At 42.3% G+C, this 26,137-nt stretch overlaps 1 protein-coding gene across 9 annotated transcripts in view; it reads left to right on the top strand.

Annotated features, from left to right (window-relative positions):
* PARD3 (par-3 family cell polarity regulator) overlaps nucleotides 1-26,137 on the top strand; it is a 766,284-nt gene that overhangs the window by 508,366 nt on the left and 231,781 nt on the right. For all 9 annotated transcript variants that reach the window (XM_053261606.1, XM_053261605.1, XM_053261600.1 and 6 more), the window contains 3 exons: nucleotides 2,875-3,045; nucleotides 14,718-14,868; nucleotides 24,161-24,350. In XM_053261606.1, the coding sequence (XP_053117581.1) occupies nucleotides 2,875-3,045; nucleotides 14,718-14,868; nucleotides 24,161-24,350 (512 nt within the window). The remainder of the gene's footprint in view (nucleotides 1-2,874; nucleotides 3,046-14,717; nucleotides 14,869-24,160; nucleotides 24,351-26,137) is intronic.

The following is a 26,137-nucleotide window of genomic DNA, read 5'->3' as shown; positions in this document are numbered from 1 at the left end:
TAGGAGGCCTAAGATCCTGGAGGATTGAGGGTCATGAAATAGAGCAAGTGATATCTTTTAAGTATCTAGGAGTAGTTTTTCATGCTGGTGGCACCAGAAAAGCACATGGGGACTTTCTAGCTTCAAATGCTCAGAGAAGTTCTTTTGCCATTTTACAATATCTACAGTCAAAAGGAGGTCACTGTCTACCTGCTGCCCTTAAAGTTTTTAAGGCTAAGCCATTAGCTCAACTTCTTTATGGAGCACAGTTAAGCCTTTTTCCAAATATGGAGTCCTTGGAATGAGTGCAAGCTAAATTTTTAGGAATGGCACTTTGTGTTCCAAGATGTGTATCTAATGCTGCTTCATGGTTGGAGACGGGTTTGATTAAGGTTGAGGCCAGTGTTTGGATGATTATACTAATCTATTGGCTTAAATTGGTTTATCGTTCAATTGGGTTAGCCCCTTTAATTTTACAAGATGATCATCAATCCAGATGGAATCAGTCCATTGAGGCTAAAATAGCTACATTAGGCCTCTCTACTTTAATCTTACGTAATATTTTATTTATTTATTTATTTAGCACATTTTTATACCGCCCTAACCCAAGGTCAATATGGGTTTTAATCAGGCAAAACTGCTCATTAAACAGCATATTTTAGATTCTGAGCGGCAAACTGATTTTAGCAAGGTCTCACAATTTTATATTAGAGAGGAGCGTAGATATTTGGTTTCTCCTATGCCTTATTTTGCTCAGTTGGAGACCCTTAAATATAGAAGAGTGTTCACTTTAGCCTGCTGCCATAGTCTACCTTCGGCAGTGCTTGAAGGATGTTATAGGGGGATTCTGTTTTCAGAGAGGCTCTGCCCTTGTGGAGAGCAGATTGAAACCATTGAATATGTTCTACTATTTTGTTCATTTTATAGGGATATTTGTGCATACTTTCTCTCTCCATTTTTAAGTACATATCCTGGTTGACAGAGTCAATTTTACTGTTCTTTCTTGCTTTCGGATTCTGAGTCTGTAGTCACTCACTATTAGTGTTGCTAGATTTTGTGCTGCGGCAATTAATATCCGCCGGCAGATGATCAACAAGGAATTCTTACAGATGTACTTAAGTGAGTCATTTATTGGTATTGTTTTATTAATTTTATATATATATATATTTACTTTATATATTAATTGTTCCCTAATAATGGTTTTACCTCTTATTTAAAAGTAATGTTTTAATTTTCATTTTTGTGCTGTTTGGAGACTGTAACAATAAAGACTGATCGACTGATGTCTTGTATCCTAAGTGCTCATAGCATAAATGGAAGAAGTTCCGCTTGGGAACGTCTTGGGAGCAAAGGGGAGAGCTGAGTATTGCTGGTGGGTGTTTGGGGGTGGGGGGTGGGGGAGGGGGATGATTTCCCTTTCCCTCAGCAGCCCACTGTGTCCTCAAAACACAAGATTTGCTCCTAAGAGTCACAGGGGAGCAAGATGGCACTAGTATACGGGGCTGCAACAGGAAGAGGGGTTTGACGAAAAGGGGGAAATCTCCCCTCCCTTTAGGCCAAGTGGGACTTCTGTTCACACTTCAAGTGCTTAGGATACTCCCCATTATATATTTCTTATTTCATTTAAAAGTTTGAAGCCCGCCCATATTGAGAATTTCTAAAATGGCCAACAGAGGGGCTGGGCAATCTGTGTCCCTTTTGCTGTTATAGAGGATGCAGCAAGATACCTCTTTGTATCTGGTTTATAGCCATGGGTCTTATGAAAGAGATGTGAATTGGTTGGGACTCTGAAAAACCAGAGAGATCAAGAGCCATAAGTTAAATGGTGGGAGGCTGAGCCACACACTTTACAGAGATTGTGTGTAGCCCTGAACTACAGGTGTGCAAGCTGTCCCATGCTCAGTTTAGATTGGGCCCAACAGTTATGAAAAGCCGTGTAAGAATGCTAGTGGGGGAAAGAGGTGTTTTGAATTTGCTTATTCCGCGGGCCCAGCGCAATGTGCCTCTAAGCCCCTTTTCTGGTGGTTGTCACAGCTCCTGCTGCACATCTCTCTCTTTCTCTTCTCCACCCTCTGTGTTTCTCCTCTGTGACCACAGCAGCAGGGATGGAGTCTAGTTATTCTCTTTCCCCTCCTCCCTCCTCCTTGTCTTCCTCTCTTTCTCACCCTCCCCCAGATGGCTGAAATGCTGGAAAGGTGGTTTTCCTGGCAAAATGACATTCTTTCCGAAACTGGAGCTAGCGAAAAAGATCAGGGTCAAGATATCTTGCTTTAGGGCAAGAATTACAGTTGCTGAAGTTCATATTTCCAGGAATTATGAAGTTCAGCAACATCCATACCCCAGACTGTGGAAAGCAACATACTGAGAAAGGAGGGTGGACCGGGTGGAGTTGAAAGCTCTCTTGCTGACTTCCATGGCTCCAAGCAAGGTGGGACCACTCTCCCTTCATAATGTATGGAGGATCGTTCACATATTCTCACTCCCTTGCTGGGCATATTTTCACTCCCTTGTGAGCATAGTGGATGTTTGGAGAGTTAAAAGGGGGTGGTCACAAGCTCCACCTGAGCATAGTGGGATTAGTTTCTGCGTGAAAAGAGCTTTTGCTGGTATGCGCTTGGGAATTCCTTCCATGGCTTCCGAAAAGAGGGAAGCAACTGTAGCAGCACATTTCAATTAGTATGCTGTTGGCATAAACTGATTATGATAATGATGTGGAAGTTCAAATATGTAAACGATTTGAAGAGACACGGCCACTGTGATTTCTCCAGAAGCCATTATAGTTGTGTTCACTTAACCATAAACTTTGAGGATTAATGGTTTTCCCCCTAACCAAAGATGCCAGAAAAAGAAAAACAAGGCCCTTAATCTTTACTAACTAGCATTTTCCCTTGCCAGGATGGAAGACTACGAGTGAATGATCAACTCATCGCAGTCAATGGGGAATCGTTATTGGGCAAGACGAACCAGGATGCCATGGAAACCCTGCGCAGGTCCATGTCCACAGAAGGAAACAAACGTGGAATGATTCAGCTCATTGTGGCAAGGCGAATAAGCAAATGCAATGAGGTAACACCATGCCTTTGGATTTAGTTCTGGCAAGGTTTCGGAGGAACGCAGGAAGCTGCCTTATACCGAGTCACACCCTTGGGCCAGCCAGCTCAGTATTGTTTGCACTGACTGGCAGCAGCTCTCCAAGGTTTCATTTCATAGCCCACATTATAGGGTAGAAGAAGAAAGTGGAGAAAATGTTTCCTTTCCCTTAAATTTAGAGGTCGGTTTGATAAAATTAGCTACATGCACCAGTCTTTTTAGGAGTTCATAGTTACTACAAATTGAACATATGAAGCTGCCTCATAGTGAGTCTATCTAGCTCTCTGCTGTAAACTCTGGTTGGCAGCAGCTCTCCAAGGTTTCAGACAGGGGATTTTCCCAGCTCTACCTGGTGATGACAGATTGAGGGACCTTTTGCATACAGATCGTCATAATCAACTTTATTTGTTAGCTGCCCCATAACAAATTGTTGTCCGGGCAGCTCACAACACAACATGAAAACATCCAATAAAAACACATAAAACACGTCAAATCACAACACACACAAACATACATTAAACACTAGTTTTGTGAAAATCAGTTTTTAAAAGCCTGAATGAACAGAGAGGCCTTCACCTGGTGTCTAAAAGAACAAAAGGATGATGCCAGGCGAACCTCACTAGGGAGGCTATTCCATAAGTAGGGTGGGGCCACTGAAAATGCCCTCTCCCTATAAGCCACCTGCCTCACTTCATTTGGCAGGGGCACCAGGAAGAAGGCCTCCAAAGAAGATCTTAAGGTCTGAGTCGGGACATATGGGGCAAGGTGTTCTCTCAGGTAACCCAGTCCCAAGCCATTTAGGGCTTTAAAGCTTAAAACCAACACTTTTAATTGGCCCAGAAATGGACTCTGAGCCGGCGCAGCTGATGAGCCACTGGCGTGATATGATTAGAGCGCCCAGTCCCAGTTAATAAACTTAGACATATTAAACCAACTGCAGTTTCTAGACTGTTTTCAAAGGCAGCCCCACGTAAATCTTAGCGAGAGTTTACCAGAGCATGAGTAACTGTGGCTGAGCTATCGCTATCCAGATATGGTCGCAGTTGGCGTATTAGCCAAAGCTGATAAAAGGCACTTGGTGCCACAAAGGCTACTTGAGCCTCTAGTGACAGTGCTGGATAGATGGGCACCCCCAAGACGGCAAACCTGGTCATGTGGACAAGTGTTCAGTTAAGCTTGGCTGGCCATGTGCCTGCTTGGTCTTTGCACTGCATGGCTTATTAAATCTAGTAGGGAGGGAATTTTTAGCTGGATCCAGCAGGTTTTAAATGCCTCATTGGGAGAGGTGATGGTCCCAGCTTAGTTGAAGAAAGCTATTATTTGACCACTCCTAAAGAAACTAGTCTGGACCCAGAGGATGTAAACAACTATAGGCCTGTGGCCAATATTCCCTTCCTGGGCAAGGAAGTGTAATTACCGTATCAGACCTGATTAATGTAATTTAGCCATGCTTCATCTTAATCTTCATCTTTTACTTCCCTAAACTTAATTAATATTATGGGTGGTTTGTTTCCCCCATTTTTCCCTTTGCCATTGTCAGATCTGAAAGTTCCACTGTTCCAGTGCATATGAACTGTAAAGCCTCAAAGAATGAAACTGGCTTTATACTAATGATGAACTCAGGAATATATACATGCAGCTGTGGTATTAAGACACTTACAAGTATGTTATGCAAATAGGCTTAAATACTAGGCCTGTGCATGATCACAAATTTCAAATCTAATCCAATCCGAAACCATAGGTTTCAGGTCCTTTGGATGCTTTCAGAATATCCTTTTAGTGTTTGGTATCGGGTTTTCTTATGGCTATCCAATAATTTTTGGTAAAAATCCCCTTAGCTGTCAATGAGGGGAAGAATTGGTGGGGGAAATGCCAAAGAAAGAAACCAAATTTGGAAGCAATCATCCTGTCCTTCCCCAATAAAAGAGAGCTGGTCTTGTGGTAGTGAGCATGAATTGTCCCCTTTGCTAAGTAGCATCCACTTTGATTTGTATTTGCATGGGAAACTACATGTGAGCACTAAGATATCCCCCTTGGGTGATGGGGCCATAGCTCAGTGGAAGAACATCTGCATGTAGAATGTCTCAGTTTCACTCCCTGACATTTCCAGGTAGGGCTGGGAGAGACTCCTGCCTGAAACCTCACAGAGCTGCTGCCAATCACTGTAGACAATACTGAGTTAGATGGACCAATGGTCTGACTTCCTATAAGGTCGCTTCCTATGCTCCTAATGTCTTCAACACTGAACAGGGTCAAAACACGTAATTTGCTTTGGTATAACGGCAGAGCTGGCAACTGGGGATGTGGCTCTGATCTCTGGGGACGTTTCCTACCATTATCTCCAATTCCTGATTCTCAAACCTAATATCTACAATGGAGATTAAAAGCATCCTTAAGCCATAGTTCCCTTAAGCCATAGTTCCCCCACTGCAACAAAAACCTGATAGTGTATGTAAGAAATGCTTTAAATTGAAGTGTCTGAAAAGCTTCCTCCTTGCACACTGAGAGACAGTAACCATGCACGTAGTGTGTGAGGAAGATATGGATTCAAATAAGCCATGGAGAGGAGAGCTGGTCTTGTGGTGGCAAGCATGACTTGCCCCCTTAGCTAAGCAGGGTCCGCCCTGGTTGCATATGAAAGGGAGACTAGAAGTGTGAGCACTGTAAGATATTTTCCTCAGAGGATGGAGCTGCTCTAGGAAGAGCAGAAGGTTCCAAGTTCTCCCCCTGGCTTCTCCAAGATAGGACTGAGCCTAAGAGAGATTCCTGCCTGCAACCTTGGAGAAGCTGCTGCCAGTCTGTGAAGACAATACTGAGCTAGATGAACCTATGGTCTGTCTCAATATATGGCAGCTTCCTATGTTCCTAAGCCATGGGTGAACTCACTGGGGAGCCTTGAGCATGTGTTTTATCATATTTGTCTCACTTCTGTTCGCACTTGTCAGCCTCCCTCTCCCCACCCTTGATGAGATGTCAGTCCCATGGCGCTTTGCAGCTGTCTAACTTAGAGGCTGATATTTATCATTGAATTATGTGTACATCAACACACTGAGGAGCATGGTTTAAATTTATTGCTGAAGAAAAACTGTCAGGCACTGGGAGAAATGGTAACGATTTCAAAATCTAAGCTTAAATCCTCCCAGATATTATGAAAAGATACAAATAAAATGTGAATGTATAAACATATCTGAGAAAATGTTACATCTGTGTTCATTTGAGAGGCGTTAAGTGTTGAATGCAGGAATCTCCTTCTCTCCTGTAATGACTGGATATCGTTAGTTGTGACATGATGTGTATATGCATGCATAAATTATCTCTCTGTCCTCATTAATAAGCCCAATTTACCCAAATCAGAGGGAAATAAACACTCCGAAGTGGGTGGGGGCTGTCTTATTTTGCACGGTTGTGCTTGTTAATGAAGAGGACAAATCTACCTGAAAGTCATTCTGCTGTGTGTGCAAAATTGGCAACTGCCGTGCTGACATTCACCTGCTTCTAAGTATGCCTGTGTTGCTGTTGCATTTGGAACTCTGTGTAAGGCTTGTGTGTCGAATCACTGACGTCCAGCGCAGGGAAATGTGGGAGATCACAGACCTCCGTTGCGGTTCATGTCCAATCCAATCTTTATTTCGGTCATAGAACAGAGTGACTGTGCATGTCTCAGCCCCGCCTACACTGTTGCAGAACAGCCCTATTCTGCCGCAGTTTAAAACTGCATGGCGCAGTGTACATTTTGTTTGTTGTTCTGTACGAAGTTGGGCCCAATGGTGTTTTTTTTATTTCCCCTTTCTCATCCACTACTGAACATGCATGGCGGTCAGTAACTTCAGTGTGTGTTTTATTCAGATCGTAGCGAGCAAAATACCACAAGAAGAGATGAGCTGCAATAACCCAGCAAATAGTGCTTGTATCATAATTACATATGCCCATTTAGTTTAAGCATAGTGCTCTTGGATAGGAAGAATGGAAACTGCATGATGATGAGTTACCAGCCCATGCATTTGAGCATCTTTGAACATTAATGAACTACTGCCCCCTTTTTGACTTTGCTGTGAAGAACTGCAAATATGCTAGCTTACTTAAGAGTAAGCCCCTTTGAACATAGTGGTACTTACTTCTGAATGAAAATTTATAGCACTACACGATGGACTTCTTTTTATGATTTTTTTTAACATTACCATATAAATATTGCCAATGTGAAAAGTGATGCTGTGTAAAATGATGTAAAATTAGATATATTCACAGTGATTCACCTTCCAAGAGTACTGTAAACGTCTTCCTGTTTAGACTGGGCATGAACTAGGCAAAGTCAAAACTAGATCTTTAAACTGAAAGATAGAAGCTACACTAAAATGTATATGGGAAACTTTAAGGTAAGTCGTCACAAGCCTAAGACAAATTCTAGGTGGCTTTGTTGGCTCTTATGGTAATGTTGTTTATACGTTGGCTTTTATATCCAGGACCTACATGTTTAATGTATGTATCTAATTTCATTGCCCAGTCCCATGATGATAAGCACTTACAGATATCGCTGTCCTGCGCATGCTTATGATAATAAGCACTGAGATATGTAAAGTGCTGTAATGCCTCGCACTGGGAGGAGAACAACTGACAGGTTGCTCAGCTCCCACTAATGCCAATGCATGGCCTCAATAAAGAGTGTTTAAACAAGTATCTTGAACTTTGGCCCAAGCAAACCAGCTAGACGCCAGCCAGTCTCAGGGCCTATAAATAAAGTATGTAGCAAAGTGAAGCAGATTGAGAATTGGCCGCGGGTACGTCCCTGTTCAGACTGCCCTATTTTAAATATGTCTGCCTTGTTTTTCCCCTATGCGATAGAAATACAATGAAAATGTGTTTCTGCTCCAAGAAATGGTTGCAAAAATTCCATGGATCTGTGTCATTGGAGTGGCCACTTCTGTTGCTCAGAGTCCCATTGGTTTGGGTTACTGCCGGAAAATAACACCTCCTGGCTCTCTTACAGCCATAACAACAGTGTGAAATGTTATATGCAGTTTGTTTGCCCTCATAATTATTTTCTACATCTGATTCCAAAGATTTACAGCTTTGTATATCTAGGTTCAGATCATGAGGGATGTTCACAGAGGTGTTGCTGGAGGTGGGATTTTGATTGGCAAAATCGCTGTAGCTGATAAGGGGTTGGAAATTTCCTTTCCTTCTTTTTACCTAGAGGTGACTTTTTCTTTGTCTGGCTGTTAGAATGATGATAGTACTTCAAAGTTATGCATTCTGGGAGTTAAATTGGAATTTTGTATATTGGCTTGTAATAAAATGAAGATAAAGAAGATTTTAAGCAAGTAGGGTCATAGAGATTATTTTTGTGGGGTTTTACAGCTAACCCTAAACTGCTTGCTGTTTTAAAATATAATAATAAACGTGTGAGGGGGGAAGCCATGCAATCCCCTCTTGTCCTTTATCTGATATCTTTATATGTGTGTGTGTGTGTGTGTGTGTATGTCTCTCTCTCTCTCTCTCTCTCTCTCTCTCTCTCTCTCTCTCTCACAATCAGGTTCTGTTTCACTAAACCCATGGCTTCTCAAACTTGGATCACCAGATGTTGTTGAATTACAACTCCTATCATCCACAGCCACAATGGCCAAGGCACTGGGGATGAAAGGACTTGTAGTCCAACAACATCTGGGGACCCAAGTTTGAGAAGCCTTGGGCTAGGACCTAAACTACACGCTATGTTAAGCATGTAAATGGCTATGTAAATAGCTACGCTGCTTTTGTTTGAGAGGTGCATTGAAGCACCTAAAATGGTGTAGCAAGCAGGGCTAGTAACCCATCAAGCTAGTCAATTTCTTTTTGCAGCACCATTCCACAACAAACATTATTATTCCTCCTTAGAAATAATTTAACCCAGATCTGTTTTCCATTCACATTCAACCTCTTAATCTTTTCATATCCATATTTGTGATTAGATGATAACATTTACGTTTCAGTTCTTTTAACTTATGAAAACTTAATAATTGCACAACTTTGTTTTTTCATACATTCTTTTGTATTTTGAGATCAGAGGATATTATTCCTAATTTGAAATCTCATTAACCTATCCCATTTTATCAACCAGCTCTTGGATCATTAATGTTACTTTTGTAGAAGTCTGAAATCTGAAATAATTGAAATTGGTGCTATAGAGCGATCCCCCAACAATTCAGGAAAGAGGAGCTGGTTATATAAAACATTTCATTGCTGAGGGTGTAAATTATAGGTATCTTAAGCTGCGTTGTGTATGTGTGCACATAGATTACCATATAGGTAAAACCAGGACAGCAGAGAATTTGAAGGGAGAGCAGCGCAGTTTTTAATAAATTGTGGCTTATAATAATTTTCTGTACCAAGTTCTCTTAAAACCACAAATGGCTTGCTTGTCACTGTTTATAAACTTCATTCTGAGTTCCTGAAGAAGATTATAATTAAAGCAACGCTAATAGGGAAACCTAATTTAACCACTTTTGGCATTGGTTTTCCCGATACACATTTCCCATGTTTATTAATACATCACCTGGCAATGATAATGTTGAAGTGCCAAAGGCCACTTAACTGTCCCTTTATCATTTGTTCAGATAAGGACTCAACCAGTTCTAGTTAGAGCAGGTAGTATTTATCAAGTACCTAGTATTTATCGAGCAGCTTGTTCTTATCTGAATGATAAAGGACCATATGGCTGACGTCCTGTTCCTTATTTAAAACATGACACTGTCTGCAGGCGTCCTGTAACGTGGGCCGTGCTTGTTACTGTCTGATTTGCAGAATAACATTACAACCTTGTACAAGTGTTAGAGATGGAATTGTACTATTAAACTGAGTTTCTTGCTAGCTGTCATAAAAGGTAAAGTGTGCCATTGAGTCGGTGTCGACTCCTGGCGACCTCAGAGCCCTGTGGTTGTCTTTGGTAGAATACAGGAGGGGTTTACCATTGCCACCTCATGCGCAGTATGAGATAATGCACTTGGAAGAAAAGAGGAGACTGTGGAATCCTTATACTCCCATCCTAGGCTCATTTCTGCCCCTCCCACCTACTGTCGGCTCATAGATGGCATCCAGCAAATAAGTTATGAATGAGAAAGGGACTGTAAGAAAAGAGTGCATCATTTAAAATGGCATTCACATTTTCAAAATTGTGTAAAATATGTGCAAAAATGTTGATTCTAATGGTACAGTATATTCTTTTTGTTGTGTTTTAACATTCCCAACAAGATAGGAATTTGATTGTCTTAGACTGGGGTTGCACAACTTTGTCCCTTCTGCAGATGTTGAACTACTACTCCCATAATCCCTAGCTATTGGACACTGTGGCTGGGGATTATTTATTTATTCATTCATTCATTCATTTATTCATTCAGTTTCTATACCACCCTTCCCAAAATGGCTCAGGGCAGTTTAGACAGAGAAATAATAAATAAATAAGATGGATCCTTGTCCCCAAATGGCTCACAATTATGTGAGTTGTAGTCCAAAAACAGCTGGAACGCCAAAGTTGGGCAGCCCTGTCTTAGACTGCTGACTCATGCTGCCGATGCCAGTGTTAAGGGGGACACTTGCTTGGTGTGGGTCTCTGTGGGTCTGGCCCACTCAGGGATGTTTGAGGAACATTTTTGTGTTTTCAGCTTTAATTTTAAATAAACCACTAGCATGAGTTTGTATGAGTTTGAGCAAAGAGCAGCAGTCCATAGTCTTCCCGGTGGTGCCATCGTTCTGGGCAAGGAGTGCAAAGGCATTGGGATGACTGATGAAATCAACTGAAAATTTCAATCTCATTTAAAATGAAATGTGTTTTATTCCAGTGGTTAAGAGACTGACAGCCCGATCCTATGCATGTTTACTTGGAAGCAAGTCTGGCAATGGCCTTACCTCTCGATATTTATTCAGCTCCTTCCCTATTTCTGTCTGACGAAGATTGTGCTCTTGTGATGGGATTTTGGGACTGAATCATCCCAAAGGGTAGCAAGTAGGCTGAGCTTGGGAGAGAGTGCATGCCCTGGTCACCCCGTTCTTTGGTCTGCTGAGTTTTGAACCAGGGCATCCCACCTGTAGCACATATAAGGTCACTAGGCCTAAATAAAGTTACTGGGCCAAGTTGATGATGTGACAGAGAGGCCAGTGGATGGTCTCCCCCTTCCCCATTTTCGATCTATCTCTTGAGCCTGTCAACACAGTTTGCCCTCCTTTTGACATGTTTACTTTCTGTAAACCTTCCTTGCGAATAACCAACAAAAGTGTTTTTAAAAGGCTTTTGTGCAGTCTTCCCTGCCCCTCCTCCCTGAAACTTTCTTTTTTGTTAGTCTATAAAAGGCATTGTATCTTTAGTTAAATATTTGTGTGGCTGACTGTTGATGTCTTGATTTAAATCTGGCTTTTGATATGCTAATGAGACACTGAAGAAAGCCTATTCCCATGGAAGTAGTAAGACATGCCAGTAGTCTTTTCAAAGCCCAGCCATCTGAACCATGGTGCTGTTGTTTCTCCCCTCTGTACACTGTGACTTACCAGTTTACCTGGGGCGCATGCCTATGTCTCTCTCTAGGAGCCTAAGCCGCCTCTTTCTCTAGGCCTTTAAAATAAATCTGCTCCAAGCTTCATTGGAATTTTTCGATATGCATTATCCCTTGTGGAATGGCTCCATTATGTAGTTCAATAAAGAATTAGACATTTGTTATATCAGCTTTGGTAGAGTCCCATTGCCTTGGGAAAATAAGTCATGTTAGTCATTTAGGCTAATTTTCACCCTTTGTTTGAAGAAAGTTAAAACAAAGTACAGTTCATCTCCGTGAATATACTTGGCATGCAACTTCAGTCCTTGGGTAGATTCTTTCTCTTCCTCTTTTTTAACAGCATTTCAAAATTTTAACATTTTATTCTCCTTAAATTTGCCTTTGATTCTTTTACATCAGAGGCTTTGAATATTGTTTAATTTACTTTTCAGTGGAGCTGTCAGTTGTAATCTGCAATTTAGAGGGGAAAAACCTGAATAAAACAAATCCTCATTTCACAATTTAAACCTTATTGAGTCTAATTCACTTGCACGGCAAGTTTATTATTCTCCTGCAGCCTGACGTGCCTCCAATTGTAATTGTGTTGACCCTTCAATGCAGTAAATCTCCCCAGTGCTGATCAAACTGGGAAAGATAAGACTGCAATTCAGAACTTCATTAAATATCTCATTTATATTAAAAAGACGATAGCTTTGAACAGAAATAATACTTCTTGCAATGTCCTCCGATTGTGCTTCACCCACTTTGAAGTACTGCAAGTTTTGCAAATTCTTTCTTTATCCATTGTTCTGGTGATATGAAGTCACTCAAAGTTGACATGGTGCTAGTCCCTGGGCTTTTATCATAAGTACCACATGCACAGGATCACGTCCTTTGTTTAAATTCAATGCTAGCCCCACTTGGGCCCAGTGAGTCTCGAAAGTAGATTGGAATCCATGCTTTACCATGCATTAAGTTGGGGAAACCAATCACCATTTTACCACCCTGATTGACCAGCTGGATAAATGACTTTAAGGAGGGATTATTAATCTGCATTCAGAAGTGTTGAGTATGCACTTAAGTGGTTTAAGAAGGCTTTTTAGAGAACAGTTCAATGCATACATTTGTTTACTCATACTGAGAATATGAATTAATCAAAAGCAGAGAGTTCATAATAACATGGCACAAGTGCCTGTTTTAAAGAATATATGTTACTTATAATTCATATGATTGCAATTCTCTATCATTCTATACCCATTTAGTTCTCAACTAGTATGGCATGTTCTTCTCAGCGGTCACTGTGCTGCATGCATTTCATGGTCTACTTGGAATTCATCAGGATTTAGCTCTTCATGTGGCTTGGAAGGTGTGAAATATTGATCTTGCAAAAGGCTCTTATGAGTGTGGCTTGCTTGTAATTTATAGAAGTATTGGCATACATTAACAGTAGATATGTTCTAAATTATTTGCGTGCAGATTCTTAACTAGGGTTTAAAGCTGGTTTCAAAATTCTGGTTGGAAGTGAACCCTGATGCACATTAACAATGATTATATTTAAGGTAGCCAATTCTTTAGGATTGGCCTGGAGTTTCCAGGAATCTGCATCTCCAGGTGGCTACTGAAACAGTCCAGAAGATCTTAATGGTTTGAGATTGTGAAAAATATTAGAAAAATTATTTTGGAAAGGAAACCCCAAGAATAGCTTCACTCAGAGTTAGCAAGCCTAGATTAAAGCCAGTGCCAATCTTAATCTTCACCATGGTTAGGACCCATGGAGAGAGATTTGCATGGGATAGGACTGTGCAGAGAGGGGTGTATGATTCTTTAGCCCATTTCTCATTTATTATTATTATTTATTCGATTTCTAAACCGCCCTTCCAAAAATGGCTCAGGGTGGTTTACACAGAGAAATAATAAATAAATAAGATGGATCCCTGTCCCCAAAGGGCTCACAATCTAAAAAGCAACAAGATAGACACCAGCAACAGTCACTGGAGGGGTACTGTGCTGGGGGTGGATAGGGCCAGTTACTCTCCCCCTGCTAAATAAAGAGAATCACCACGGTAAAAGGTGCCTCTTTGCTAAGTTAGTAGGGGTAATAATAGTGCACCAATTAGTCATGTTACATTTGCACAGGGCAGTTGGAAAGAGAAAACAAAGAGAGAGAAGCGGTGTTATATGTTTCCGTTTTGTTTTGGGGGTTCCCCTCTTACACAGCCAGGCATAAACATCCCTCTCCTCGCACACCCCGACTCTTCACAGTACACAGGCTGGAGACTCCCTGCTAGGCCAGGGATTCTGAAAGGCACTTTTAGGCCTGAAGGGGTTTGGAGAAAGTGGGACAAGATTCATATGTGTATGTGTAACAAAACTGATAGAGATGCCACTCACACCCTGAAAAGATGATGAAACGTTTTACCCTTGTAGGTCAGACGCACAGAGTGCATAGAGAATACCCACCAAACTCAAACAACTTTGTTTATGGTCGTATTTGTACAAAGTAACCAATATTAATTCCAAATCATTGTATAATGCTAGTTTTGGGTATTTATTTGTAATTAGTAGTTGTGAGACTGGGTTGTATGCTGTGCATGTGTGTATATGTTGTTGGTGGTGGGGGGGTGACCTGAAATCTCACGACGATTGTGTCAGAAAGCAAACGGCTCCATTTGGAAAAGGTTTGGAAGCAACCAGCTTTGAAATGGAGTTCTCTTTCATTTCTGTTCCTTTCTGTGGGTTTGTTTCCCTCCCCTCCCCGCCACTGTTCTGAAGGCTCCGGTCCTGACAAGCTGTCAGTCTGTGAAAAAAGGTCCAGGCTATCTGCCAGATAATTTTGAAGCATACGAGACTGCCTGCTTGCTCAAGGAAATGTGCAGTACTGATAAACCGAAACATGGTGCTTTGTCTTTGCCTGTTTCGTCCTGGAAAGGGATGGAGTCCGACAGGGCTCCATGGGAGACGTGGTGTGAAGTGGCACCAAAAGTTGCCCATTAAGCAGTGCTGTCATTGCGAATTATTGTGGTCCAGGGTGAAAGGTTCTAGCTCATTTGGTGCCCAGCCAGGTCTGGGCCTGCGGCAAGTTGTGATTGTTCCCCCATGCTGTTAAATGGACCTTCAGCACTGTGTCTTTTCTCTCCCCTTTCCGTGCAGCTGGAGTCACCTGGGAGTCCCCCAGGGCCAGAGTTGCCTATTGAGACAATACTGGATGACCGGGAGCGTCGGATTTCCCATTCATTGTGCACCGGAATTGAAGGGCTCAGCGAATCGCCCACCAGGAATTCTGCCCTGAATAGGATAATGGGTGAGTCAAGCAGACTCTGCTGATCATGTCGTGTTTATCATCTTTCTTTTTGTGCGTGCTTTTTAACTGATGGATGATTGATGCGTTATGAATGTGGGCAGCCTGAAACATAGACAATTGGAGTGGCCAATTTAAAAGCATGGCTTATTTCTTTTCCCACCCCCTTCAAGTTCAACACACAGGTTTCTTAATGTGAGTCAATAAATTGATAACGCACGTCATGGATTGTGGAGCAGGTGATCACCACAGGAACATTTTGAAACGTTTTGCTGCGTCTGAGTTGGAGAGACATACATTGTATTAGTCCTCTGTGGGGCTGACTGGTGCAGCTTCATTAAATCTACAGAGTCAATGGATGTTGTTATTAAGGATGTATCAGTTAAGTTTCAGCATTGATTTTGTCTTCATTTAAGTCCCCCCTCTAAAACAAGATAAGCTCATATGGACCTTATCCAATTTGTGCTTAGTATGATGTTTGTTTAGGGGGTGTTTTGTTTTGTGTCTCTGCTTTATATGCCTTGCAGGCCCCTAACTTTAAAATCATGTAGCTAATTTTATGCATCCTTTGTTTGGATTCAGTACTCTGCTCTCTGCATGGCCCCCAGTGGATATATTGAGGTTATTAGTACTTGCTCTGTAGCAATTCAGGGTTTTCTCTCTCTCTCCTACTAACGGATCCAGTTAATAAAGGCTTGGAGTGGCTGGATTTACCAAGTAGCTCATAATGGGATTTGGTTCATGCAGAATTTTCACATTTTAAAGCACACTTTTAATTGATATAGCACCTCACAGAATTAAAAGACATGTATTCCTAGATTCATCTGCAAGTCTGTAACTCAAATACAGTTGCTCAAATCCATCACCCCACCCCGCTCCCCCACCCCCTGGCAATTATTGACACAGACATTATGGATACAGATATCCATAGATTGATTTTTGAAATCCTGCTCTGAGTTTGCTCAAAGCAATGGAGCATCAGATTCTAATGTTCTGGTTTAACTTTAGAAAATGCATTTCTTTTTCAAATTGGAGTGCTATAGAAGTCCCTGTGGCATGAAGGTTAAGTAGATTAAATTGATTATATGCACAAGGTGTAAGTGAGCTCTGTGATGGTCCGCACATACGACTTCCAGCTTTCATTTATATGGTCCAAACCTCATGCATATATGGGTAGTGCTTTGAGCAAATGAGAAAAATCCACAGTGCAAGTCTTGCTTGGGATTTTCATTTTGTCCTGCTTCCCGGCTGTCCATCCTGTCTTCTCCCATGGGGAAAAGGTGATACGGAGGGAGGCTATTTCACAACCATTTGAAATGTGCCATTAGTGTTCGGTAGTTGAGCTTCAGACTGCATCTTCACCACATGTGGGTATATTGGGAACAACTAGTGACCGTGAAATCAGAGGGAAATGTTACCTCCTGGTGAATGATGTTGCATGCAAACCTCGATTGTGTAAATTCCCCCTGAGCTGTTCTCACGTTAATGCATAATGATAAATTGGGGGGCCTTTTTAGAAGCCTATTGTGACCAAAGGATCCCTACCCCAACTCTACGCTTGCTCGCTGGACTACCAGCCAGCTACTCTATGTATTTACAACATTTATATCTTGCCTTTCTTCTAGGATGCAACTCAAGGCAGCATACAGTATGTAGGGTTTCCAGATGGTCTTCCATCTAAATGCAGACCCAGACTCAGGCCTGCTTAGCTTCTGCAAAGTGGTTGTGTCATAAGCCTCAGTCTAGACCCTGGGACTATAAACTTTCTGGGATCCCTATAGCAGCTACAGAAAACCCAGTAGAGAAGCCTGCACTTTGCTTTCATGCAAAGCCTTTTGATCTGGCTTGACAAGCAGGGGCCTCCTCCTTTTACTGAACTGCTGATTGCTCATCCTCTATGGCAGACAGTCACGGAGAAATAAGACCAATGGCTGAATCAACAGGGAAATCCATCAGAGGTGGACCCCAACCTCTTTCTCAGTTGCTTCCGTGATCCCTGCCAGCTAGTTTGCCAGTGCTGTAAACCAGCTTGAAGAAGCATGGGGGCGTGGTGGGGCCCAGGACATCCATTGTGGCTTGCTTCATGTTTGGAGATGCACCCAAAGCAACCTAGGCATTTCAGATAATATGCTGCCATATACCTGTGTTGGCTGCACTGTAGTCCCCAAAAAGGTTACTCTCAAAATTGAGCTTGACATAGGATTACACAGGAAGCTGCCTTGTACGGAGTCAGACCATTGGTCCATCTAGCTCAGCGCTCTCTACATTGACTTGCAATGGATGTCCAAGATATTTCAGACAGCCATTTCCCAGCTTTGCCTGGGGATGCCAGGGATGGAACATAGAAAGCTGCCTTAGACCAAGTCGAACCATGGCTCCATCTAGTTCAGCACTGTCTACACTGACTGGCAGTGGCTCTCCAAGGTTTCAGGCTGGAGTCTCTCCCAGCCCTACCTGGAGGTGCCAGGGAGTGAACCTGGGATCTCCTGCATACAAGCATGTTGGATGTTCTTCCACTGAGCTATGGCCCCATCCCCTAAAGGGAATAACTTACAGCACTCACTTGTCGTCTACTACAACAAATATTTATATAACGCTTTTCAACAAAAGTTTCCAAAGTGTTTTACATAGAGGAATAACAAACACAAACAAATAAATAAGATGGATCCCTATCCCCAAAGGGCTCACAATCTATAAAAGAAACATAAGGTAGGCACCAGCAATAGCCACTGGAGGGATGCTGTGCTGGGGATAGATAGGGCCAGTTGCTCTCTCCTGTTAAACATAAAAGAATTTAAAAATGCCTGGCTGCTCAGTTAGCAGTGAAGCATAGCAGAAGAGAACTCGGAAGAATCATTGCCTAAACAGAAGCAAAAAAAATCTCATCCACAAGTGAGGGGTGGGTGGGAAATCATATAACAAGCAGGCACGATTGACCTAGCAGGCTTTAATAATTCTAAAGCATTACTTGCATAATAATGGAGGAATGTTACCTAAGCAGTAACTCTAGAATGCTCTCTTCCCTGCAGGGATCCCTCTCATATTCTGAGAAAGTAAAGTTTCCCCCCTAATTATAGGATTCCTAACTGGATCTGTTTTCCTTACTTCTGTTTTAATAAATGTAATGTTCTTACACTGGGAAAACAAGCCCCAAAGCATTAAGTATTCTACTTGCCCAAACCTGCATCAAAAGAGAGTACAGTTTGTACGCTCCGAATCTCAGTAGTGTGAATCTGCTTTCCATCTTTCGGTAACATTTGAACTTGCAAAGAAAAGTGGTGGAAATAAATAAATTAAATGTAACCAAGAGTTAAAAGTATTTCTCAGCTAATTGAGTTTTAGGGTAGCATTAAGTTAGGATTTAATGCCTCAATGTGTTTAATTTTTAGGCTCAAGTATGCAAACTGTATCTATTTGATTTCAAGCTTAATCAGTACATGGGGATTGTATTTCATTATTTCTGCAAGGGTTTTTTGTTGAGGTTGTTGTTCCAAAGGTTGCATTTCATGGCACTGCTTCGTAACAGAAACACTTCAGTTTCCCAAAATCTATGTTGTTTTCCATCGTGATATCAAAGCACAATATATTATGTCGCTATGATTGGGACTGCCTACAGAACTAGTCTGTCGGATCAGTTTTGTATTCTGCCTTTCTCCCAAGGAAATGAGGGCAGCATGTATGGCTTTAGCCCATTTTAGCCTCCCAATTACCATGAGAGGTAGATTGGACCAAGAGATGGAGACCAAGAGAGAGTTTCTGTCCTGGGTGATGCAGCAAGCTTCATGCCTGAGCAGGGATTTGAATCCATATGCCTCTCATTTACTCTGAGCACTTCAGCACACTCTGGTTGTGTTTTGCTCTGTGTGTTGTGTGGTGTTGTTTTAAAAGGGTTGGGGCTTCTTCAAGCAAGCTACTATCCTACCTAATAATATGCTTTTGTGCAGCCTGATAATTGGAAGTCAAAGACGCAAAAACCACTACACCACGCAAAAAGAGCCAGCGTGGTGTAGTGTAAAGAGTGCTGGACTAGGACTGGGAAGACCCGAGTTCAAATCACCATTCAACCATGATACTAGCTGGGTGACTCTAGGCCAGTCACTTCTCTCTCAACCTAACCTACTTCACAGGGTTGTTGTGAGGAGAAACTCAAGTATGTAGTACACCGCTCTGGGCTCCTTGAAGGAAAAGCGGGATCTAAATGTAAAAATAAAACAAAACAAACAAACAAACAAACAAATAAATAAAAGACCTGAATTTTCGTATTTATATTTTGTGATGTATCTATTTGGCTTCCGGGCGTGTGTGGGTGGGTGGGGGATGTCCTGCTTAAGACCACTTCCGATGCTACTTGGATTTTGTTACCAAGTGTCATTGTCGGGCGCCTGCAGCCTATCTCCTATTTCTGGCCTGTATCATGCATATGTAGAAGTTACCATATGCATGATACAGGCCAGAAATATGACTGAATGAGTTCTTTGTATCCGTCTTCACAGTGGGAGTTAGTGACCCTGTCCCCGCTCTGTAACGGCGCTTCTCAGGCTTGGAGGCTGAAGAACTGGGCCAGTTTGAGATGTTGGGAGAGGATGTTCTTAACTGTCTTGAAAAATTAAAAATTAACAAATTGCCAGGACCAGATGGCATCCACCCGAGAGTCCTTAAAGAACTTAAATGTGAAATTGCCGACCTCCTTTCAAAAATATGTAACTTGTCCCTACAGTCAGCATCTGTACCAGAGGACTGGAAAGTTGCTGATGTAACTCCGATTTTCAAAAAGGGATCCAGGGGGGATCTGGGAAACTAGAGGCCGGTTAGCTTAACTTCAGTGTATGGTAAATTGATGGAAAGCATACTTAAGGACCAAATCATTAAACATATAGAAGAAGAGGCCTTGCTGAAGGGGTCTGAGCTGTCAGTGACTGACCAAGAGAGAGAGATCTTGGGGTCGTGGTGGACATGGCAATTGTGAAAAAGGCAAATGCCATCCTAGGAATCATTAGGAAGGGGATTGAAAATGAAAAATGCTAATATAATACCCTTATACAAATCTATGGTGCAGCCACATTTGGAGTACTGCATACAGTTCTGGTCACCGTAACTTAAGAAGGACATCGGAGGACTCAAAAAGGTGCCGAAAAGGGCAGCCAACATTATCAGGGGCCTGGAGCACCTTCCTTATGAGGCAAGGCTACAGCATCTGGCGCTTTTTAGTTTGGAAAATCGGCGAGCACAGGGAGACATGATAGAGGTGTATAAAATTATTCATGGAGTAGAGAGGATAAATTTTTCTCCTTCTCTCATAACACTAGAACCAGGAGTCATCCCATTAAGCTGAAAGCCGGGAAATTTAGGAGCAACCAAAGAAAGTACTTTTTCACACAATGCATAATTAATCTATGGAATTCTCTGCCACTGGATGTGGTGATGGCCAGTAGCTTGGATGGCTTTAAAAGGGGCTTAGACAAATTCATGGAGGACAGGTCTATCAATGACTACTAGTCTGGTGGCTATAGGCCACCTCCAGCCTCAGAGGCTTGATGCCTCTCAATACCAGTTGCAGGGGAGCAACAGCAGGAGGGAGGGCGTGCCTTCATCTCTTGCCTGAGGGCTCCCCGGAGGCATCTGGTGGTCCACTGCGTGAATCAGGATGCTGGACTAGATGGGTCTTGGGCCTGATCCAGCAGGGCTGTCCTTATGTTCTTAGGGATCTCTGTGTATCTAAAGCCTTTGCTCCTCCACACTCATTCTTCCCTAATAAGATCTTCCTCAAATCTCTTAGCCAAGTTTGTATCAGTAGAACTAAGCAGTTTAAACCAAAATCCATCAAGTTAAGTTTATGGACTATATGTTGGAGTTATTTGTGATTCTTCTGCCTTTGGTGGATTGTGTCCGGCATAGCCTAAAGGGCGGTGGTCTTTCTATCTGCCATCTGCAGTAAGAGAAAATTATTTTCTTTTACATTTCAGTGTGACTACTAAAATGTCATCACTCATTCTTGTTGAAATATTAAGTACAGAGAAAAGCTAGACATGCCACTGAATTGCTTTTGCTTCTCAACATTGGAGGCTTCATCTGTAAAATGCCATAAGGCTATACTCTTTTGCATTCAGCTGTTTGTATACGTTATTAGGTGCAGAGTTAACAATCTTGTAGGCATTATGTTTGGAAAGGAGTGCATTACAAGGCTCAACATTAACCTGTCCATCAAAGAAGCTTTTGCTAGGCAAAGAATTAGCTGCTATGCAAACTTGAACACATTCATTTCAGCTTGACAGTGATGGGTCTACGTGCTATAGAGGCCTTTTAAAATCCTAAATCTCTTTTTTTAACCTTTTTTTAAATTTAAAGAAGAGATGGATCTCTTTGTGATTCTGTATTAGGTTTCTCAGCTGAAATTCTCAGGGCTAGGAATGTTACATTTTGGTCATCAGTTAATGATGTCAACATGAAGCAAGGATATTTAACTGTGGCAGTGGTTCCCAACTAGGCTTCCTCCCAATGTTGCTGAACTACAACTCACAGCATCCCCAGCCACAATAATTTGTAGTTGGGGATGCTGGGAGTTGTAGTTCAGCAACATCTGGAGGAACCCTGGTTGGAAACCACTGATCTAGGGCATGGCCCTTACCCATATCAGCACCATGCTCTTGCACAGATCATAGGGAATAATATAGCCCTATCCTCCCTTCTTCTCTTAGCGCAGACAGGTGCTCAGCACTAGGGATGTGTAAATCAATTCAGGTACAAATGTACCCAAATCTAGCTGATTCAGGTGATTTGGAGACAGAACAAATCGCTCCTGTAGTCCATTGGTTGATTTGGGTCCAAATCAAATAGCGCCAGATTCGATTGGAATCTATTTGAGATTAGGATTACTCCTATTAATTCCCCCAGATTCCCAGCTTTCATTTTTTAAAAAAAGCTAAGCTCTAGCCCTTGTAGAATTGGAGTTATGGAACAAAATGTGTGGTCACTAGTTTTCAAGTTTTGGATTCTTTGGTGTATAATAACTTTTCCTCAACGAATCCCTATGAGGATTCATTATACGTCTTCATTTCTTCTATTCATTTTGACTGTCTTTGGACAGTGCCAACTTTCATCTGCCATGTGCCAACTGCACCCGCCCCCCACCCACAAGGCAGTGGGGTACAACTCAGTTTATGTTCTAGAAATCTTTTCAAGTGTTTAGACTCCTTGGTGTCGAATAACCTTTCCTCATTACACACCAAAAAGTCTAAGCACCTCAAAAATTCATAAAATATAAACTGAGTACACAGTGACTTGCGGGTAGGGGGGTAGTTGGCACATGGGATGCCACTAATTCCCCATCCCCACCCACAAAGCAGTGAGGTCAAAATGAACAGAAGAAATGAAGGTGTCTAATGAAGACACCAAAGAATCTAAACACTTCAAACATTTCTTAAAAAATAAACTGAGTGTGTGTGTGTGTGTGTGTGTGTGTGTGTGTGTGTGTGTGTGTGTTGGGGGTGTGTGTAGTTGACACATGGCAGTTGACAGTTGACATTGTCCAATGACAGTCAAAATGAACAGAAGAAATGAAAGTGTATAATGAATCCTCATAGGAATTCATTATGAGGAAAAGTTATTAGAAACCAAAGAATCAAAACACTTATATATTCCAAAAAATATACTGAGTACCCCACTGCCTTACAGGTGGGGTGTGTGTGTAGTTGGCACATGGCAGTTGACAGTTGGCACTGTCCAATGACAGTCAAAATGAACAGAAGACATGAAGGAGTATAATGAATTCTCATAGGGATTCATTATGTGATGTTATTATACACCATATAATCCAAACATGTGAAAAATAGTGACTGCACATTTTGCTCCATAACTCCGCTTCTACAAGGGCTAGAGCTTAGCTTCATTTTTAAATGAAAGCTGGGGATCCATGTTAGGGTTAGGATAGGGCGTGTTTGAATCCCCATTATTTCCTATGGCAGAAATTTACAAAACCTGCAAAAACTAAAATAAATCATTAAATATCAACCAAGTGCCCCACTGCCTTGAAATTAGGGTGGTAGGTGGCACCCATGGGGACCTACCCACCACCCAAATCTAGTACCCCTAGGGCCTTTATAAGTGGTCTGAATCTATCTGAATTGAATCCACATCAAATTTGGGGTGATTCAGGGGACAGATTTGGACACAAAACAAATCAGGGGTGATTCAATTTGGGCACACATCTAATAGAAAAAAATCAGTTCATGCACATCCTTACTCAGCACACCAGGCCATTGCGGAAATGTGAGGCCTGCACATATTCTACATTCAACTCCAGCCCTTAGTAAGTGTCTCCAAGTAGAAGGAAGGGGTGGACGGGAGTATAAGAGGCCCACAGAGACCTCCCTTTCCCCACCAAGACCTTGTATGGTACCTCTGCCTCTGTGCTTACAGGGAATGGAACTCTGCTATTTTAAATTGGCAATATTTTCACCTTGCCTCTCCTCCAAGGAGCTCAAGGCAGTGTTCATGCCTTTCCACTATTTTATCCATTCAGCAGTCCAGTGAGGCTTAGTTAGGCTGGGAGATCGAGACTGTCCCAAGTTCACCAGTGCGCTATGTGAGTGAGTGGGAATCTGAATCAGTTTATCTGATTCTAATCCAACTACACTCTACCCTCTGTATGGGGAGCGCCCAGTATGCATGGGCACTCTGCCTGTGTCGCTGATGCTGAGCAATCCACTGCTGCTGTTGCCTGCCTGTTGTCGCTGCTGTGCACGAGAGAGACAACCTTGGCGGTATTGTAGAGGCGGGCAATTTTGCAATACAATGCAGGTACTAGCATGGCACAAGTCCTTCATGCTGTTTTAAGTCCTTGAACAACTGCTCACCTCCGCACCACTGCAGGGGCTGCTTTTCACATGTGTATCAGCCCCAGTGGGCCAAAATGCCAGCACTGGGTTGCACAGCCTTTGGATGGAATAAAATAAAATTAAAATTGGTACATCTGGGTCTCTAACATGTCAGTAGTCAGCTGCACCTCTGAAATCTGTATTGGGCAAAACACAACGAGGCTGTCCACTGTGGTGCAACTGATGGAGCCGGCTGTAATGTATGGAAACCTATCCAAAATATATGTAAAGGTAAAGTGTGCCGTCGAGTCGGTGTCGACTCCTGGAGACCACAGAGCCCTGTGGTTGTCTTTGGTAGAATACAAGAGGGGCAAGAGATTGTTGGCCAATGTGTTTCTAAACTCTGCCAGCATGGGGAGAGTGTGTGGTGTTGAGTATTCATTTTGTAAAGTTAGTTCTCTTCCCCTCCCCTTTTTGTGCAGGTAAATACCAGCTTTCTCCAACAGTCAACATGCCCCAAGATGACATGGTCATTATTGAGGACGACCGACTACCAGTACTACCTCCCCACCTTTCAGACCAATCATCTTCCAGCTCCCATGATGATGTGGGTTTCGGAACAGTGGATGTTGCTGCCTGGAGTAAACCAACAATCAGTGAATCCACAGAATGGTAAGATCCATGCAGAGAGTTGCATCTGTTTATCAATGGGTTAATGCACTTTTAACTCCTATATTTCCCTTTCTGACAGAAGAGCAGGAGTAAAGAAGACTGTATGTCCCTCTTTCCAAATTGCTTATCTCTATCGATTGTTTCCTTTTCTTCTACTACCACTACTACTTCTACAAATATTTATATACTACTTTTCAACCAAAGTTCTCACAATGGTTTGCACAGAAAAATAATGCATAAATAAGACAATTCCCTGTCCTGAAAGGGCTCACAATCCGAACAAGAAAAAGAAGGTAGACACTAGCAACAACTACTGTAGGGACGCAGTGTTGGGGCTAGGTAGGGATAGTTGCTCTCTCCTGCTAAGCCTAAAAGAATCACCACTTCTAAAAGTGCCTAGTTGCTCAGTTAGCAGGGAAGCACAGCAGAAGAGAACTCTGGAGAATCAGCACCTAGACAGGAGCAAAAAATAACTTCTGAGAGCTGTGCATTTTTGTTGCTAGAAAAGTGGCCTCCCGTGTGCTTCCACAGTGGCTTGAGACATGGTATTAGGACCTGCTGTTCAAAGGTGGAGGCGGAATCAAAGACTACATAGTATAGCACTTGTATGAAGGACATAGGAATAGTATGCTGCTATATACGGAATCTGGCTTTTGGTCTATCTAGCTCAATATTGTCTACACTGACTGGCAGCAACTGTCCTGGTTTTCAGACAGGACTCTTTGAACCTGGGACCTTCTGCATGTAAAGCAGATGCTCTGCCACTCTGCCACCCAGCTCCAAACCCCTCCCCTTATAGTGGTTTGTCACCTGCCTCCAACTTAGGTGACTCTCCTTGAGGGAGGAATGTATTCTTCACACGGGTGTGTGTGTATGTGTGTGTGTGTATGTGAATGGTACATGGGGAAGGCCTTCTCACAGAATACTTCTCAGCATTTGCTTATGTGAACACAGCCTATGAGCACACAATCCATCTGCACAGGAAATCAGAAGTAGCAAAAAGGTTGCAGCTGCTCTTCAGTGGCTGATTGTAGCGCATATGGATTTCTTTCGTTTTGACAGATGATCAAAACAAGCAATATCTCACACCTTTGGTTGTCATTGTTTCCATAAGAAAGGGCAGACAGATTGATTTTTGACAGACTCCTGTGTGGGTTAATTGTATAGTCATGTGTGCGTTCTAAAAACACATTTAGGCAAAGTATTACAAGCTAATTTTTGCTCAGTATTGCTCTGCTAATTTAATTATATAATTTTTGATTTATTCACGAGCTCCGGTATCATTGCCTTGAATCTGAGCATTTGTAATGGATCCTTTCTGTATCTAAAAGTGTTAGAAAATATTATGAAGATGTTGAACTACACTAGTCGATCATTCTAAACTAAACAAAAAACTTTCAGAGATGTCTTATCAACCTCTGTGTAATCAGTTGACCCTGTATTGCAGGGGTGTCCAACTCAATGGGGTGGTGGGCCAGATTTAATCCCAGTTCACCTCCAAGGGGCCGAACACAGCCTTGCGCCACTTTCTGCCACCTGGTGCCCCTCTCACCCCACCTTACATAACCATCACATTTTAACCGTTATTGCAATCAAGAATATTACACAGAGTGGTAAAAAGGTGGATCCCCACCTCCACTACCACCAGCACCACATACACACCTCAACACTTGCTTGTGGATTAAATGAAGAATCTACTCTGTGTTCTCATTGTGGGTAGAGAGCCAGGGAGCAGACCATCCACATGAAGCATCCGTTAGTTTCAAAATGGGCACACTTTCTAGGGA

The sequence above is a fragment of the Hemicordylus capensis genome, chromosome 6, assembly GCF_027244095.1.
Source record: "Hemicordylus capensis ecotype Gifberg chromosome 6, rHemCap1.1.pri, whole genome shotgun sequence".
NCBI classification, from domain to species: domain Eukaryota; kingdom Metazoa; phylum Chordata; class Lepidosauria; order Squamata; family Cordylidae; genus Hemicordylus; species Hemicordylus capensis.
This window is presented reverse-complemented; position numbering and strand designations above follow the sequence as displayed.